General features: G+C 35.7%; 1 protein-coding gene across 10 annotated transcripts in view; it reads left to right on the top strand.

Annotated features, from left to right (window-relative positions):
- The window catches only part of RYR2 (ryanodine receptor 2), an 820,811-nt gene that overhangs the window by 725,505 nt on the left and 78,282 nt on the right, over positions 1 to 17,024 (top strand). For all 10 annotated transcript variants that reach the window (XM_086382784.1, XM_086382783.1, XM_086382782.1 and 7 more), the window contains 4 exons: positions 666 to 765; positions 1,986 to 2,065; positions 6,944 to 7,020; positions 7,873 to 7,946. In XM_086382784.1, coding sequence (XP_086238910.1) covers positions 666 to 765; positions 1,986 to 2,065; positions 6,944 to 7,020; positions 7,873 to 7,946 — 331 coding nt within the window. The remainder of the gene's footprint in view (positions 1 to 665; positions 766 to 1,985; positions 2,066 to 6,943; positions 7,021 to 7,872; positions 7,947 to 17,024) is intronic.

Genomic DNA, 17,024 nt, shown 5'->3' with positions numbered 1-17,024 from the left:
TATTTTCAGTGGTAGTTTAAGTAGAAAAGAACAATCTCCAGCCATTGCTCTAGCAGTACCATGCAGTATCGTTTGTTACCACCTGAGAATACAAAATATAAAGGCACATTGCTTCTTTTATTCTTTGGGGGGAACTGGGGAGATCTGTTATCATAAGTTCACTACTTAGTTGAAGCCTACCTTTTTATCCATATCAGCTTTCAATTTTGCTTAAACTCCAACACGTCCTCAGTTGATGTTTTTCTGTCACTCAGTGATAACTTGCAACTCAAGCCATTTGCTGAGCAGTATCAAGTTATGGCCATGACTTGGGAGATGATTAAAAACATGACAAACTGATGCACAAATGTATCATTCAGAAAGTGCAAGTTTCAATGATGAAGTATAGTACTTCAAAAGTATCATACAGGCTTTGGACTAATCCAGTCATTAAAATTAAGAAAATTCATCCTGATAAACAAGTACCAAAAGTCTATCACAAGAAATATAAAGGGAAAAATCAAGAGCTGACTATGTTAACATCTGTTGAATAACATTGTTGGTGTTGAAATGGTCCATAATGTTGTCATAGAGCCCATACATGAAGAGATGATGAAAATATGGTTTATAGAAAGCTACTCTGCTTAATGATAGTCGCAACATAAATGGTTGGGATTTGTGTTCAGGAAAAAGAAATGGAAAAGCAAAAGCTTCTATACCAACAAGCCAGGCTCCATGACCGCGGTGCTGCTGAGATGGTGCTGCAGACCATCAGTGCCAGCAAAGGTGAGGCTCATTACCCTACCTTGGAAGGGTTGATTCTTCAGATTTTCCTGGGAGCTCCCTTATTTGTATTATACTGATATATTTAATCCCTGAATTTCATGTTTATGATGAAGTCAGGTGAATTCATAAAGGCCAACTCTCTTTTGCCCAATCCAATGTTAATTATTTTCAATCAGAGTCTTACTGAAAGATCTATTTTGTTTCTGTTCATTAAGTTTTGGAAATTATATTGGGACACAATGCTAACAAACTGATCAGGTAAATCAGGGGTGGGCAAACAGTTTCTGTGAGAGGCCAGGTAGTAAATATTTTCAGTTTTTCAAGCCATTGGGGTCTCAGGGGCAACTCTTCAACTCTGCCATAGTGTCTGCCATCTAGAGATAATGTGTGGCCTTGTTTCAGTAAAACTTTATTTACAAAAATAGGTGCCAAGCTGGATGTGGCCCTCAGGACCCTTGATATAAATGTTTAGATTTTTAACGTGAGTCATTTTTAGCAGTTGAAGTGCTATTGCATTTGTCAACAGCCAGCCAGTTCAAGCTGCTTTTTCTTCCATTTATGAAAACTTTTTATTCTAATTTGAATGGAATAGAAAAGTAATAGTGGATATTAAACACTCCTCTCCAAATATAAGGATTGTTTCATTTCTAAGATAAGTGGAGGTGAATTACATTAAAAATAAAACATAATATGCTGAATTATAGACAACAAGTTGGATTTTAAATTTTGTCAATTATTACTTGAATAACAAAATTATGACTAGTCATCTTAATAAAGCATTACTACAAACACATGAAGATAAAAGTGATGAAATGAAAATCATAAAAGTTGTTCAAACATACTTGAGGGAGGAAGGAGAAAATTTTAAGTGGCTTATGTTCATTTCAATGTTATTTTATTACTCATGATTAGTTTTACATTTTAATAATTTTAAGTATCAGTATTTCAAAATCATTTGTTTCTGCCTGTTCTTTTTTTCTGCTTTCTCATGTAATTTCAACTCATGGACATATTACACAGAATTTAGTAAAAACATTGATGGCAAAATATGCATTATGACTCTTAATTTTTTTTTGGTATATACATCAGTCTGTCCTCCTCCACCATGACACACATTTGTAGGAAGCTGATAAGGACTTTAAAAGTGCACATTTTGAGATATAATTGGTTAATGTAGCAAGTGAAGAGATACAAGGAACACTATATTTTGTATTTTTAAGGTGAAACTGGACCCATGGTGGCTGCTACTTTGAAACTTGGAATTGCTATCTTAAATGGAGGGAACTCTACAGTACAGCAGGTATGTCATTAAGCCTTTCACATAATGTGCTTTTCAAATAGATGGACCATATAGTCATCCTGTTGAACAATCATCGTAAAAGAACAATTAGTTGTACTTTTTTTTTCACTTTCTATGTAAAATATGTCTTTATTTTATGGTCTTGTCCTAGTATCCAGATATCTTCTAGTTAGCACAATAAACACAGCTTCTAGGTACGACAATAGATAATGTTTCTCTTTAGAAGTCTGAAGTCATGTCATGTGGTGTCGTCATTTGCAATGCTGCATTTCATGTGACTAAGTCAGCATAAAGCAGCTGTTGTGTTTTAATAGTGAAATATGAATTTCCTTCCCTAGGCAGCCTAGTTTAGGAACATGTTTTATAGTGTTATACCTCCTATGAATTGACTCTTGAGATTTTGTTAATAGTTAGTATGAAGCTGGCTCATGGGTTAACATGTAAATAGGATGCACTGTTCAGAATTATTTCTAGTTAGAAATCTTTCTATTCTCCTAAAATAAGAAAATCACTTCCCAACCAAGTTTTTATATTCAGTTTGAAAGTTAGACGTTATCAGGACTGGGGATTTGATAATGCAATGTCTCTATACAACTGAATGCAAAGATCTGTAAGTTTGTTAGAATAAGAGTATCTGAGTGACTTAACTATAAATAATAAATGCTAGAGAGTGTGTGGAGAGAAAGGAACCCTCCTACATTGTTGGTGGGAATGTACAGCCACTATGAAAAGTATGTACAGTATGGAGGTTCTTCAGAGAACTAAAAATAGGATTAAGATATAATCCTGCAATCCTACTCCTGGACATATATTCAGAAAAACCTATTATTGAAAAAGAAACATGTATTACTACGTTCATAGCAGCACAATTTACAATAGCTAAAACATGGAAACAACTTAAATGCCCATTGACATATGAATGGATAAATAAGAAGTGGTACATATACACAATGGAATAATACTCAGCCATTAAAAAGAATGAAAGAATGCCATGACACTCACATCAGCATGGATACAACTAGAGGTTTTCATAAGAAGTGAAGTATCTCAGAAAGAGAAAGACAAACACCATATTTCACTTATATATGAAATCTAAAATACTCCACAATTGAACCTATCTACAAAATGAAAACAGACTCACAGATGTAGAGACTTGTGGTTACCAAGGGGGAGGAGAGTAGGGGAGGGAATAGAAATTGGGATTAGAAGATGCAAACTATCATATACAGAGTGGATAACCAACAACATCCTACTGTATAGCACAGGAAACTGTATTCACTGTCCTGCAATAAACCATATGGAAAAGAATATAAAACAAAGGTATGTGTATGTATAACTGAGTCTCTTTGCTATTTAGCAAAAATTAATACAATACTGTAAATCAAGTTTACTTCACTAAAATATATATATATTTGAGCGACTTAGGGAGAAAAAAAAAAACAGGAACAGACTAATAAGCATGTATTTCATGACTCTGGGGCCACATCTGACAGTGTGGCTCTGAGCACAGAAAAAATTCTTATGCTCATTGAAAAACAGTAAAATATAATATAAACTTCAGATTGTGTTATTCTAAAACTCTTATTTTTATATCTTGGCTTGTATATGAGAAAGAACAGTTGATGAACAGGGAACTAATAACTATTCTTTCTTGGCTAAGTATTAGTGAGGCAGGTAAAGGACTTCTCTCATTGAAGGACAGGAAGGCTAGTGAGAACCTTAGAATGTTTGACTTCAAGTTGTTGTGAACCTCAGAATCACTAAGGTGGGAATCACTACAGTGGGACAAAACCAAGAATATGCTCCGAGAAGACCTTTGAGTCTAAGAAAAGAAAAACAGAAAATGTTGACGGCCTCTTTTGGATTGGCTAAGTTTTGAACTAGGTGAAGTATTGAGTTGGCCAAAAAGTTCATTTGGGATTTTCTGTAATATCTTATAAGAAAATATGAACAATATTTTTGGCCAAACTAGTAGTAGAAGAACTGCAAAATTCATTTTTACCTTGTTCTCAAATTGTGTGCTTTTTTTACTGTAAATATAATCATTACATGTTATAATTAGATTGAAATCCCTGGCCTCTTCTTGGTGTAATGTTTGTAAGTACATGAAGTAAAATTACACAGGTTGACAAAAGAAATAAAGTATATTGAAATGTGGTTATCATAATGTTATATAAGGTTGTTTATTTCGTTATGAATTCATTAAGTAAAAGATCTAGTGCTTAGTCTAATAATTATTGAGAAGAAAAGATTAAATACTTTTAAGTAGCTATAACAACTGTAATGTGATAGGAAAATATCCAAAATCCTTATTGGTAACAAAATCATAGCCATTATTAATCCTACTTGTGTTTGTTGCTTAGATTACTTGTTGAAAGGAATGCTAAATTTCAGTTGCTGCTGCTGCTGCTAAGTCGCCTCAGTCGTGTCCGACTCTGTGCGACCCCATAGAGGGCCGTCCACTAGGCTTCTCTGTCCCTGGGATTCTCCAGGCAAGAACACTGGAGTGGGTTGCCATGTCCTTTTCCAATGCATGAAAGTGAAAAGTGAAAGTGAAGTCGCTCAGTTGTGCCCGACTCTTAGCGACCCCATGGACTGGAGCCTACCAGGCTCCTCCATCCATGGGATTTTCCAGGCAAGAGTACTGGAGTGGGTGCCATTGCCTTCTCCAAAATTTCAGTTAGAATTTAATAAAAATAAAAGTGAATTTTTTTCCTATCCAATTTACAGATTTTCTTTTTTGATTTCCACAGTAAAAGACTATATGACTTCTTTAAAATGTAAGGAAAAATAAAGAAAACTTACCTAATCTCTCCACAATACTGATCAAGAAATAGGTTCCCTTAGCTTATGTATTACTTCAAAAGATCTTAATTTTATATATATATATATATTTATAAATATATATATATATGTATATATCTCCAGAATCCTTGGAGTCAAAAGGAACCTTGGGAGATCATGTAATAAATATACTCACTGTATGTATATATCTTTTCATCTTCTCTCTAAACCTTCAGATATACCTTCCTTTGCCATATAAATCATGTTTATTTTGTTTTAAAAGACCAATGATTAATAACTGCTTCATGTTTATTATACCAGTAAGTTATCACACACACACATACACCCCAAAACGGCTATGTTTTTATGTGTTTGTGTTTGTATGTATCTATGCATGTGTGGAGAAGGCAGTGGCACCCCACTCCAGTACTCTTGCCTGGAAAATCTCATGGATGGAGGACCTGGCAGGCTGAAGTCCATGGGGTCGCTGAGGGTCGGACACGACTGAGCGACTTCACTTTCCCTTTTCACTTTCATGCATTGGAGAAGGCAATGGCAACCCACTCCAGTGTTCTTGCCTGGAGAATCCCAGAGACAGGGGAGCCTGGAGAGCTGCCGTCTATGGGGTCGCACAGAGTCGGACACGACTGAAGTGACTTAGCACGCATGTGTAGGTGTATCCATGTGTGTGCAAACACACACACACTGCACTTTGTGGATGTGTATGCAGCCTTCACATATTTAGTTTTATATTACCTTTAACTCTAATTTCTGGAAAAAGATTACTTACCACCATTTTGACTGCTTAGTTGAGCCCTGTCTAAATAGCACTGGTAGAAGGAATTGTTCCCTGCTATTTTCGGACACGACTGAGTGACTGAACTGAACTGATTTAAGATTCAGAGAAGATCAGTGTCTTTATCCTCTTAGTGTTTCTCTTATCTTCTTGAATGTACTTATTTGAAACCTACAGCACATCCTATTCACATTCGAAGTAGCTCTTTCCCTATGGCATGTAACAATATACTCACAGCAATGCATTGTGTTAGTATTTTTTACATTTATGTTTAACCAATATGTTGACTACAGAATCTGGACATCATTCTGAGAACAGAGAAAAATTAATAGTCAAATGATTCCCACCATTCCTTGAGTTTAGAGACCATGGTAATGGAAACTGAATTTCTGTCTTAGCAGCGTATGGTAGTCAGAGCTCTTGCTAAGTCACTTCAGGTGTGTCCGACTCTGAGCAACCCCATAGATGGCAGCCCACTAGGCTCCCCTATCCCTGGGATTCTCCAGGCAAGAACACTGGAGTGGGTTGCCATTTCCTTCTCCAATGCATGAAAGTGAAAAGGGAAAGTGAAGTCGCTCAGTCGTGTCCGACCTCAGCGACCCCATGGACTGCAGCCTACCAAGCTCCTCCATGCATGGGATTTTCCAGGCAAGAGTACTGGAGTGGGGTGCCATTGCCTTCTCCCAGAGCTCTTGGATGACTGCTTTTTAAGGAGCTCACTTTTTTTTTTATTATTATTAATCTGTTTATTTTAATTGGAGGCTAATTACTTTACAATATTGTGATTTTTGCCACACATCAATGTGAATCAGCCATGGGTATATATGTGTCCCACCATCCTGAATCCCCCTCCCACCTCCCTCCCCACCCCATCCCTCTGGTGTGTCCCAGAGCACCAGATTTGAGTGCCCTGCGTCATTCATCAAACTTGCATTGGAGCTCACTTTTGTAGTGAAATCTGTGAATAGCATTCAGGTGGGCCTTGTTCCCAGTAAACTTGAACTAAGTATCTGAATCTGCAAATACTTACAGAGTGACTTGAAGAGAACTAAGAGTTCTATTTTCCCCGATATTTATGCTGCTCCTGGTGTTTTGTAAGGCAAAGCCATGGGTATGTCCTGCTGCACATGCGCAGAAATGTGCAAGCCTCTTGATGTGACACGCGTGTCACTATTTCATGGTCATGTTTGTGTGCACTGATATTTATCTTTATTTTAGCATAGAAAGAATGTTGTTTCTTATTTAACAAAAAATAAGATTTGTGTTCAGTGACCATGTGGTTTATTTATTTACTGCAGAAAATGCTTGACTACCTCAAGGAGAAAAAGGACGTGGGCTTCTTTCAGAGCCTGGCTGGCCTGATGCAGTCATGCAGGTAAGCACCTGCTTTCCTGGCTTTAGTTCCACTCAGTGGTTGTATCTTTAAAAGTACTTGTTTTACATTACTGACAGTACGTATACACAGAAAATTTTTTTATTGAAACAATTTTTTAAATTTAATTTTTATTGCAGTATATAGTTGTTTTAGAATGTTGTGTTCACAGAAGATTTTTTAATGGTTAAGCACACTTTCAAGTGGGGCAAAAACGTGCAAGTGTCTTATATTCTATCTTGCTGTTAAATGTTAGTAATGTCTTCATTACTAACTTGTTCCATGTTAATAATGTCTTAAAATAGTCTTCCTTGTACTTAAATAAGGACCTTGGAGAATTAATGTATATTCTCCATATTTGAGAATGAATACTATATGATTTTTGAAAACCATAAAATTCCATTTCATTTTATCTGTGAGCTTTGAGATCACCTCTCATCTTCCCTACAATAATCCTTAACCAAATAATTTATGATCATTTTGTAGTTTTTACAGTATTTAAAATCATTCAGATAGCATTTGACTAAAGAACCTGACACATACTTAATGTGATAAGCTATTCCAACTGGAAAAACATGATTATTATAATTATAGTTCAGTATGCCTGCTGACTTTGTAATGTTCTCCCAAGTTGAAACCCATTTATGCCATATATTTGACTTTCACATGGATCATTTCAGTGTGGTCCCTGGAAAGGTAGTCTGCTACGAAAGAACTCTATTGGTAGACATTGAGTCAGGGTATGTTTTCAATGCATAATAACATTCGGTTCACACTTCGTGATACACATTTGCCCTTCTGAAGAAAGGAAAGGTTCTGTTAGTCCTCTAAATGTTTTTCTCCCTGTTATTGCAGTGTCCTCGACCTAAATGCATTTGAGCGACAAAACAAAGCTGAAGGACTTGGGATGGTGACTGAGGAAGGATCAGGTACTGCTCACTTAAATTAAAAAGATACCTGTCCCCACTTCTTCCCTGAAATTACCTTTCTGGTACAGAGAGATGTGAGGTTATCTAAATGGACACCATGCTTATGTGACTCATTTAAAAGTTCATAGTTAGACACCCACGTAGGTCACATCCAAGACCCCAAACCTAACCTTCCATGTTGGTAATTAACTCCTTTTTATTCCAGACCCACTGTCTGTGACCTTTCCCCTAGCTGGGTAGTAAATAAAGAACCCTTATCAGAGAATTATATCTAAAATTAAAAAGTGCATGGATGAGCCAAATTAGAAAATGTTTGACTTCCTTTGGCCATTTTAGCAAAATGTCAGGTTTCTAGATTCTATCTCCTTAGGATAGTAACGCTTTCAGAGCCTTCAGGCCATCAGTATTCTTACTAATCTTCCCTTTTAGCTCAGTTATCCTTCTATTTGATAAATCCGTATGTGTTTGCAAGTACAAATTGTTTAAGAAAATAAAGAGTAATTTTTGTGTTTAAATAACTTTGATCATTTAATGTACGTGTGCATAAAAATAGCCCACATAATAGAGTTTTTCTCTCTTTAAATAGATGTATAAACTAGAAAATTTAGCACACTGTGCATTTAAAGCAGAAATAATTGTTGCTTCACATTCATTTTGGTATCTATTAAGAAAAAAGTATCATCTCTATTTTTGGTTTTGATTTGTTTTTATTCTTTTGTGTTTGATTTTTAAGTTATTTTAGTTTGAGTAAGGCCCTGTGTGTTTATCTGTTTTTGTTTGTTTTGTCTGGTTTGGAGTTGTCATCTTATCAATGTATTATTAGTTTTAGAACATTGGGTCTTCTAAAAAACTACGCTTATTGCAAAAAAATAAATTTTCTCCCCTCTGCCATTGGTAGTCTGCTTGCCTTTCTGAAATAGTTTAGAATTAACAAATCTTTCTAATTATCTCTGTATATTTTTGTTCTCACAACAGGAAAAATAATTTAGTCGCATTTTTCTTCCTGTATTTTAAAGATGATCATTTATCCATATTCTAATGCTGCTGCTTCTATACCACCTGTGTAATTTTCTTTTCTGCTTGGCATTTGAATGTAGAAGTTCAGACATCAAGTTAATACTTGATTATTATTGGTTATTTAATTGGGTTAGCTACCTTCAAGAAAAATCACTAGCAGAATTCTGAACTTACTTAGATATTCTGAAAAGGAACATCAAGCTAAATATCTTCATTACTAACATTTGTGTCACCTGTTACAACTCCTGGCCCAGTGGACCTGTCTGGAGAATTCAGAGCCACTACAAAGCCCACATCCCATTAACTGCATTGCCTTTAAGGTTTCACAGAAGTCCTAGGGTTTTTCCAGCTGTAAAGTGCCTAAAAATGAGTCAGTTCTCTATCTAAAGTCTGACTTCCCTGTTTTGGAATTAGAAATCAATTTTATTTTCCCCTGAAGTTTTTACCTAATGGACCAGAGGCTCTGAACATAATTCCATTCATCGTTCTGTGTCACTCTTTACATCAGCTCCCACAGAGAAATAGTGACCACACAGGTTTATTTTCCTGGCCTCCTAGACTTTTATCAACCAGATATGAATTGGAATAACACTTGTGAGTCCCAATTCAGAAATAACTTGATAAGAGCAGCCATCTTGATGTAAGCATTAATCCTGTCTCTCAATATGAGATTGGTTTGGTTAGTTTATTCTTTTTAAAGATGCACACAAAAGTTATTGCCCAAATTGATTAACACGTTTATATTTTATTTCCTTACAAACAGCAAAACAAAAACAATGTCTCAACTTCTTTTCTTTTTCCCCATTTCCTTTCCTTTCAACAACTGTCCATGTATATTCTCCCTTCCTCAGTCATCACTCATGAGCGTGGTAATTATTAAAAATGAACTGCCTTTTCTTCATTTGCTCCTTTATTTGTTGTTAGCTTGATGTACAGTCTTGATAGTGACAGTTTTTGTGCATTTTTCCTTTTCTAGACCATTTTAGCAAGTAGATGATTTACTTTTCATCATTATGCATCCTTTTACTTTTAAAACTTATGTATCAAGCTTTCCTTTTTTTTTTTCTTCCTATGAGGATGTGTAGTTATTAACATAGTAGACATGAAGGGGCAACAAGCATTTAAACGATGGTCTTGGATTTGTTTGGTTCTGTTCTTTCATTTAAAAGAAGTCCTGGTGGACCCAGTGTTTGCAGCTATTGTGTAAATGAGTGAATGTGTGCAGTAGTTTCCCTGTGGCGTTTCTGTTTTGGACATACTGTGGCTTTATGGCTGCACCAAATGGTGCATGGGAAAGTCAGTGCTGACCCAGGGTGGGTGGTGGATGGTAGAGTCTCCTTTTAGCCCTTGGACTCCGCCAGTTCACTTCCAAGTATTAAGAGATTTACAGAGTTTTTCTCTATGCCTTTGAAAATACCATATATTAAAAACCTAACATGAAATGAACTTTCATTCTTGAGATCAAATTTAAAGAACACTAGTAACAGTAGCAAGTATTTACTCTTCAGGCTAGCATAATAACAAAGATGGCATTAATATTGCAATGTAGTCTTTAAAAGGCATGACATATGATGGTGATAAAGAAGGGATGAAATTTTCTTAAACAGTATATTGTGTGTCAACACGGCTTCAGAGATTAAGCTGTGCTTTCTCAATACACACTGCTGCCTGCATCAAGAGACCTCTTAGGAGACTGTGCAATGACAACTCATTGGCTCTAATGATTACTATACTATTTCCCGGATTGAGAACACCTATACTGACTCTATCTTTGGCATATTTTTAAAATTTTTGTTACGTGGCCATTCTTTTAAGATTCTGCAACTGTTAAGAAAAGTATGTACCCTTTATAGGAGAAAGAACCTAGGTCATCCCTCTTGGAAAATATAGAAAAGACTGAAAAATCTGAATCCGTTAGTGATCTCATTGGCTTCAGAGCTTGAGGCTTACGCAGTATAAGCTCAGGACTGAGAAAATAATCCTAACCAATTGCCTTTTTTAAGATAAATCTGTTCCTGATGATGAAATGACCATAAATTATATCACTATGGAAAATACGGAACTTAAATACATGAACTTTTTCATACCCATGACTTTCCCATGGTGTTTTCCCTGTTTTATACTATAGAGTGAGGCAAAGTGAGATTCTACGGCTTGTCCAGGGTCACACAGCAATGTGGCAGGATCAAGGCTAAAATGCAGGCATTCTTTTTCTCTTTAATTTGCCAATTCCATAAGGCAATTCCCTTTCCTTCCAGTCTCTAGTAGTCCTTGAGGGACTTATTTTGTGTCCAGCACATTGGCTTAGGTTAGAATTATTGGCCCCCTAATGTCTCCCTTCAAAGGCACCCATCTATTGCCAATTTTTGAATCCACTGTTAACGTTTTAATACCACTTTTAAGCTTTTTATGATTACACATGATATTCCCCATCTGGATTGAGATAACATTAGGAAATATATGCTCCTTTGAGGTTTGTATACAGCTGTCCCTCAGTATCCATGAGGGATTGGTTCCAGGACCCTCTTCCTGTCCACAGATGCTCAGGTCCCTTATATAAAATGGCATAGCATGGTCATAGCCCTGTATCCACAATTACAGAAGGACAGCTGTGTAAGGCTATCGGACTAATTGTTGACACTCCTTTTTCTATACTGTCATTGTCATGTAAGTTTGCCATGTATCCTTATCCCACCTTATTAAATTTCCCTCATTTGTCTTGGGTTGGCAAAAAGTCCTACCTGGTTTTTCCATAACATCTTATAGAAAAACCTGAAGGAAATTTTTGGCCCACTCAATACAAGAGTATGGACTTCCCCCTTGTTAAAAAAAAAAAGCAAATTCTTCAGATGTGTTTAGATTTTGTGATGTGCTCAGTGTTGTCTTCTCTGTATATTTTTTAGTCCTATGTCTTTTATTTTACTATATGAAATGAAGTTCAAAACCAAAAACTTCTATGAATTTTTGAAATTTCATTCCATCCTTGGATTTTTGATTTGTTTCTCCTCAGTAACATTTATCCTCATTACAAATTCATGATGAGCTTGAAAGTGCAATTTTTCTTCTTTCAAACGTCTTCTTGGAATATAATCAAAGACACTGCATTATATTTTTAATCATTTTGCAGGGATCCTTGACTTTATAAACAAGTTAAAATTTGCAAGCTGATCTGATTCCTCAGAAATTGTTTGATTTTCTAAAATGTTATATAAAACATTAATACAAGTTAAGCTTCTTCCATTTCCACCTGTATTTGGTAATGTGTTGCATTGAGGTTCTTGCCTATATATTTATAGTGACCTCATGAAGTTTATGTGAAGTTGAGTGAAAAGGTTTCCTTTTAATTAATTAATCAAAAGGATAATTGTAGAAATCTTTAAATATTGACCACCCTGATTTTTTTTTAGTGTTTTTAGTGCTTAATTATTTATTGGCTATCTTCCACCCCAGATTGTCCCAAGGGTACTTTCCCACATGGAATCCAGTAGATCCTGGTATCCATCTGGATCCTAACTATATTACTCTCCCATGCCTGTGTAAATATTCTCTTCAAGGAAAGCCTATGGTTCATGGCACTAAATAGATTTTTTTAAACATCCTTGTACAGTTTTTAAACTTTGAAGCACTCATTTAAATTTGAGTGGCTATTACGTGCTAGATACTGTCCTAGACCTTGGATTTATGTAGGAAATCCAGAATATTGTGTAGAGAGAGAGAGAGAGAGAAGTAGCTCAGTCGTGTCCGACTCTTTGCGACCCCATGGACTGTAGCCGACCAGGCTCCTCCATCCATGGGATTTTCTAGGCAAGAGTACTGGAGTGGGTTGCCATTTACACTTGGAAATAAGCAACTTCAGAGCAATGCCCTCTGTTTAAAAGAAAACTGAGCTGATACTTAGCTGCCAGGGCTGGGGGAAGTATATCATCATAGGTGTAACACACAGCCTGAAGTAGAAGTTTATCTGGTAGATAAGAAGGCAAAGAAAAGCATCCCAGTGAAAGAGATCCCCATATGCCAAGTTTAAGGTACAAAACATATGGGAGAACGGTAACTAACCTGGTGTGATTGAAAAGAAATGAACTCACTAGAGGATGGAAAGGTAGCTTGTGGGAGACCCTAAAGGACCGTCTTTACCCTGACAGGGAACTTGCACTTTCTTTCTGAGACCTTGGAGAGCCATTATATAAGTAACACTTCTGTGATATTATGTTTTGTGTGTTGATTCACTTGGAATCCAAATTCCCACATTCACTCTTCAAAATGCTTCCAGTAGAATCTACTAACTAAAATTCACAGATTTCTCATTCTCAGTAGTGCTAAGATACCAAATAGACTATATATATATATTTCAGTTAAAGAAAAAAAGGAAAAAAAATGAAGAGAAAAGGCTGCAAGAAAAACAATCTGAAATCATGTTTGAAAGCAAAAGATTTTTTTCTCCACTGCTAGCCTTTAATTCAGAGAAGGCAATGGCACCCCACTCCAGTACTCTTGCCTGGAAAATCCCATGGGCAGAGGAGCCTGGTAGGCTGCAGTCCATGGGGTCACGAAGAGTCGGACACGACTGAGCAACTTCACTTTCACTTTTCACTTTCATCCATTGGAGAAGGAAATGGCACCCCACTCCAGTGTTCTTGCCTGGAGAATCCCAGGGACGGGGGAGCCTGGTGGGCTGCCGTCTATGGGGTCACACAGAGTCGGATACAACTAAAGTGACTTAGCAGCAGCCTTTAATTCTATTATTCATATTATCTATTATCTAATTTATTTCATACAGTGATCATTTTTATTATCTAGGAATGCATTTTATACATAGTGTTAGGTTGTTACCTTAAATAAATACATTTAATCAAATTATAACTGATTTATTATATTCACAACCCATTGGAATTCTGTATTTTAGAAATCTAGGGCTTTTAAAATTACTTCATGCTATTAAAACTTCACATTGATTCCTATTGTGCTTTGCATATTTCAAAGCAGTTGTACTTGTTTGAACCAATTTGATTATCATAGCAGCCCTATGAAATATGGAAGTCAGGAGATTTTTAAGTCCCATATCAAAATGATGTAAAAAGAGTCAGAAAGGTGAATTGATTTTTCCAAAGCCACATGTCTAAAATATGGTTTTCCCTGGGTTCTAAAATTGAAAACAAGTTAGGAGTCCACAATTGAAGATAAACAATAAGCAAAATGATTGTTAGTCAAAGATTGATTACTGATGTGAACTTTATGAAGTGGAGGAACGATGGCACCCTGCATTTAGAGAGACCACAGTGTAGAAATTACCTGTTTGTTGCCTGACTGTGACCTTCTTGAGGTTAGGAATTGTGTCCATTAGTCTTTTTTATCCCCAGCATCTCACAAAGTGCCTAGCACACAGGGGACACATAATGAGTGTTTCTTGAAGTTTACTCAATTAAAGTCTTTTGCCTGTTAATAGCTCTACGACAGTAGTCAAGTTACTTATTTCTCAGTTGTTTCCCAAACCACAAAATGGGGTCATATCACCTCATTTTAGGATTATTGCAAACATGGAATGAAATGATGAGAAAATATGTCTAGCACAATGCCTAGCACACTGTAGTCACTAAATGCTAGCTATAAATCCATTTTCAAGTTTTTTATTCTTGGGGAATTCCCTGGTGACCCAGTAGTTAGGACTCTGTGCTCCCACTACAGGGGGCAGGAGTTCGATCCCTGGTCGGAGAATTAAGATCCCCAAAGCCACAAAACATGACCAAATGAATAAATCATAAATTTTTAATTCTTTACTAGTTGAGTTGTAATATTATTTAAGCAGCCATATTTAGATCATTTAAGCAATGATACTAAAACTACATACATGGAATTAAATACCTAACTTTTCACTATTTAAAAGTATTTTTAGCCTTTATCCTTCAGTTTTTCCATATACAAAGTAAATATTTAAGTTCTCTAAAGATCTGTGATCAGAATTATTTCCTCCATGGCAATGGGGGCTCTGGAGATCCACTTAACAGTAGATTTTAGGGAATTGTTCAATGCAGCCAGTCTCATGTTTCATACTACTCACTTTTTTATCTCCACATTATAGAGATATTGACATAGCAAGACCCTACAACACTGGAGATCTTAGTCTTCTGGAGTCTATTGATGCTTATGCAGTTGTTTATATATTTAGTGATCTTTTTATTTATTTCACTAATTTTAGTAACCGTTATTGATAATTAATTATTAACAAATCTTTCTGGAGCTAGGTCTGCAAATTTTGAGCTATATCTATGGACAGTCTAAGTAAAAACAACTTTGTTTTAATTGAACTTAAGCAAAACTTTGTGTACTTTTTTTTTAATTAGATAATCCATTTGGGAGTAGAAAAGCTTTTTAAAGTATTTTAATTTTATTGTATCTCTAAAAGAGGAATTACTTTTTATTGGTAGCTTGAATAAATAAGGTCTACCTAATATTATTTTCAGGTGAAAATTTATATTTTTTATAATATTTGGTCCATTAAAATTCAGGCAACTTTTTGAAAATATAAACATTCTTAACACCTAAGTTCACATAACTGTATTTATCACATAGGCATGTTGTTCCCATCTTTATTTAGTGTCATTGCCACTGCTCCTAATAATATTAACCTTTCCACAACTGATTAAAAAAAAGGGTCAGATAGATTATGTAGAGCCAGTGAGGTATACAGTATACATTTTCCATTCATTTTATAGATGAGAAACCTAAAGCGCAAGGAACAAACTCATCATCACAACAGTATTGAAATAACTTTCCCCTTTGTTAAAGTGTTAGAAATGATAAGCCCTTTATAATTGAAAACAAAACCAAAGGAGTGCCCTTCACAATAGCTACATTTGGCCATCATGCAGCTATTGCAAATAAGATATTTAAAATGTAAGAGCACTTTCAACTACATTTTACTCCATTTCGTTATTTCTTATTAACCTTAGTTTCCATCTTACAATGGAATTTCTTTTGCGCACATCCCAAAGTAGACTGGTGCTCGTGCACCTTCTGCAGACATAAAGCCATCCTCCGTCTTTGTTCCTGCACCACCTACCGGCAGCATGGGCAATGGCAGCATTTTAATCAGATAGGAATGTATTCATTAAGCAGCAGTACTCTAGTCAATAACCTGTACCGCCTGATGGTGAACGAAGGCTTGACCTGCCCCCTTTCCCCTCCCTTCTCTCTCTTGTTCTGCTGTGTGCAGCGTGTCCACCGTAAGTGAAGTCACTTGTGTGTGTTTCCGTGTACAGTCTAAAAGATACTGTGCATGCCAACAAAAAATAAAATGTTACGTTATAAATTAATGTGCATTGTACAGAGCATTTCTAGGTACACTTGTAGACTACATGTTAATTTATTTCAGTGTTAACTTTTCTGAATACTTTCTACCAGGGGTTACTTATTCCACATAAAAGTTATGAAGATTGATAGTATGTCCTTGGTTTTATTGATTCAATTTTCTGAAAATCGAAAAAACAAAACATTTTAGATGGGTTCAACAAGGAAAAAGTCAATAAGTCTATGTAACTAACTCATAATATTTTAATTTAAATATCATTTTAAAGTATCTTCATGAAATGATACAAAGTGTCATCAGTGAAGAGTTTAGTTTGTTTATTAGTCTAGACTGTTCCTTTTTTCTTATCCTGTCATGAATGTAAACACTGAGAAATGGGCTTATCAGCCATGTATTGAGATTCAAAACAATACACATTTAAACATTTAGATTTGCCATGTCACATTTATAGACATGGTGACCTTAGTTTGGTCACCAAATATCATATCTTGCAGGCTCATAGGGAAACCAGTACAGTGATTTTATGTACTTTTTTTAATGTTTATATTAGTTTTCAAAATGGTTTTGCTTCCTAACCCTCCCATTTATATGAAGCCTCTCACTTTGAAAGTCACAGACTGCAGACTGGTAAGTCCATCATCTCTCTATCATTATGATCATTCATAATTTCAGTTCCAGTAAACACATGATCATTGCATAGTTTTCTTTCCTAGCCCAAAGTATTTCCAGTCTGAAAAGTTATTATTATTTTTTTAAAT

Source organism: Bos grunniens, chromosome 28 (genome assembly GCF_055505025.1).
Source record: "Bos grunniens cultivar Pamir isolate PY7600 chromosome 28, Bosgru_T2T1.0, whole genome shotgun sequence".
Taxonomy (NCBI): Eukaryota; Metazoa; Chordata; class Mammalia; order Artiodactyla; family Bovidae; genus Bos; species Bos grunniens.
The sequence above is the reverse complement of the archived record's forward strand: the minus strand, read 5'-3'. Positions and strand labels throughout refer to the sequence as shown.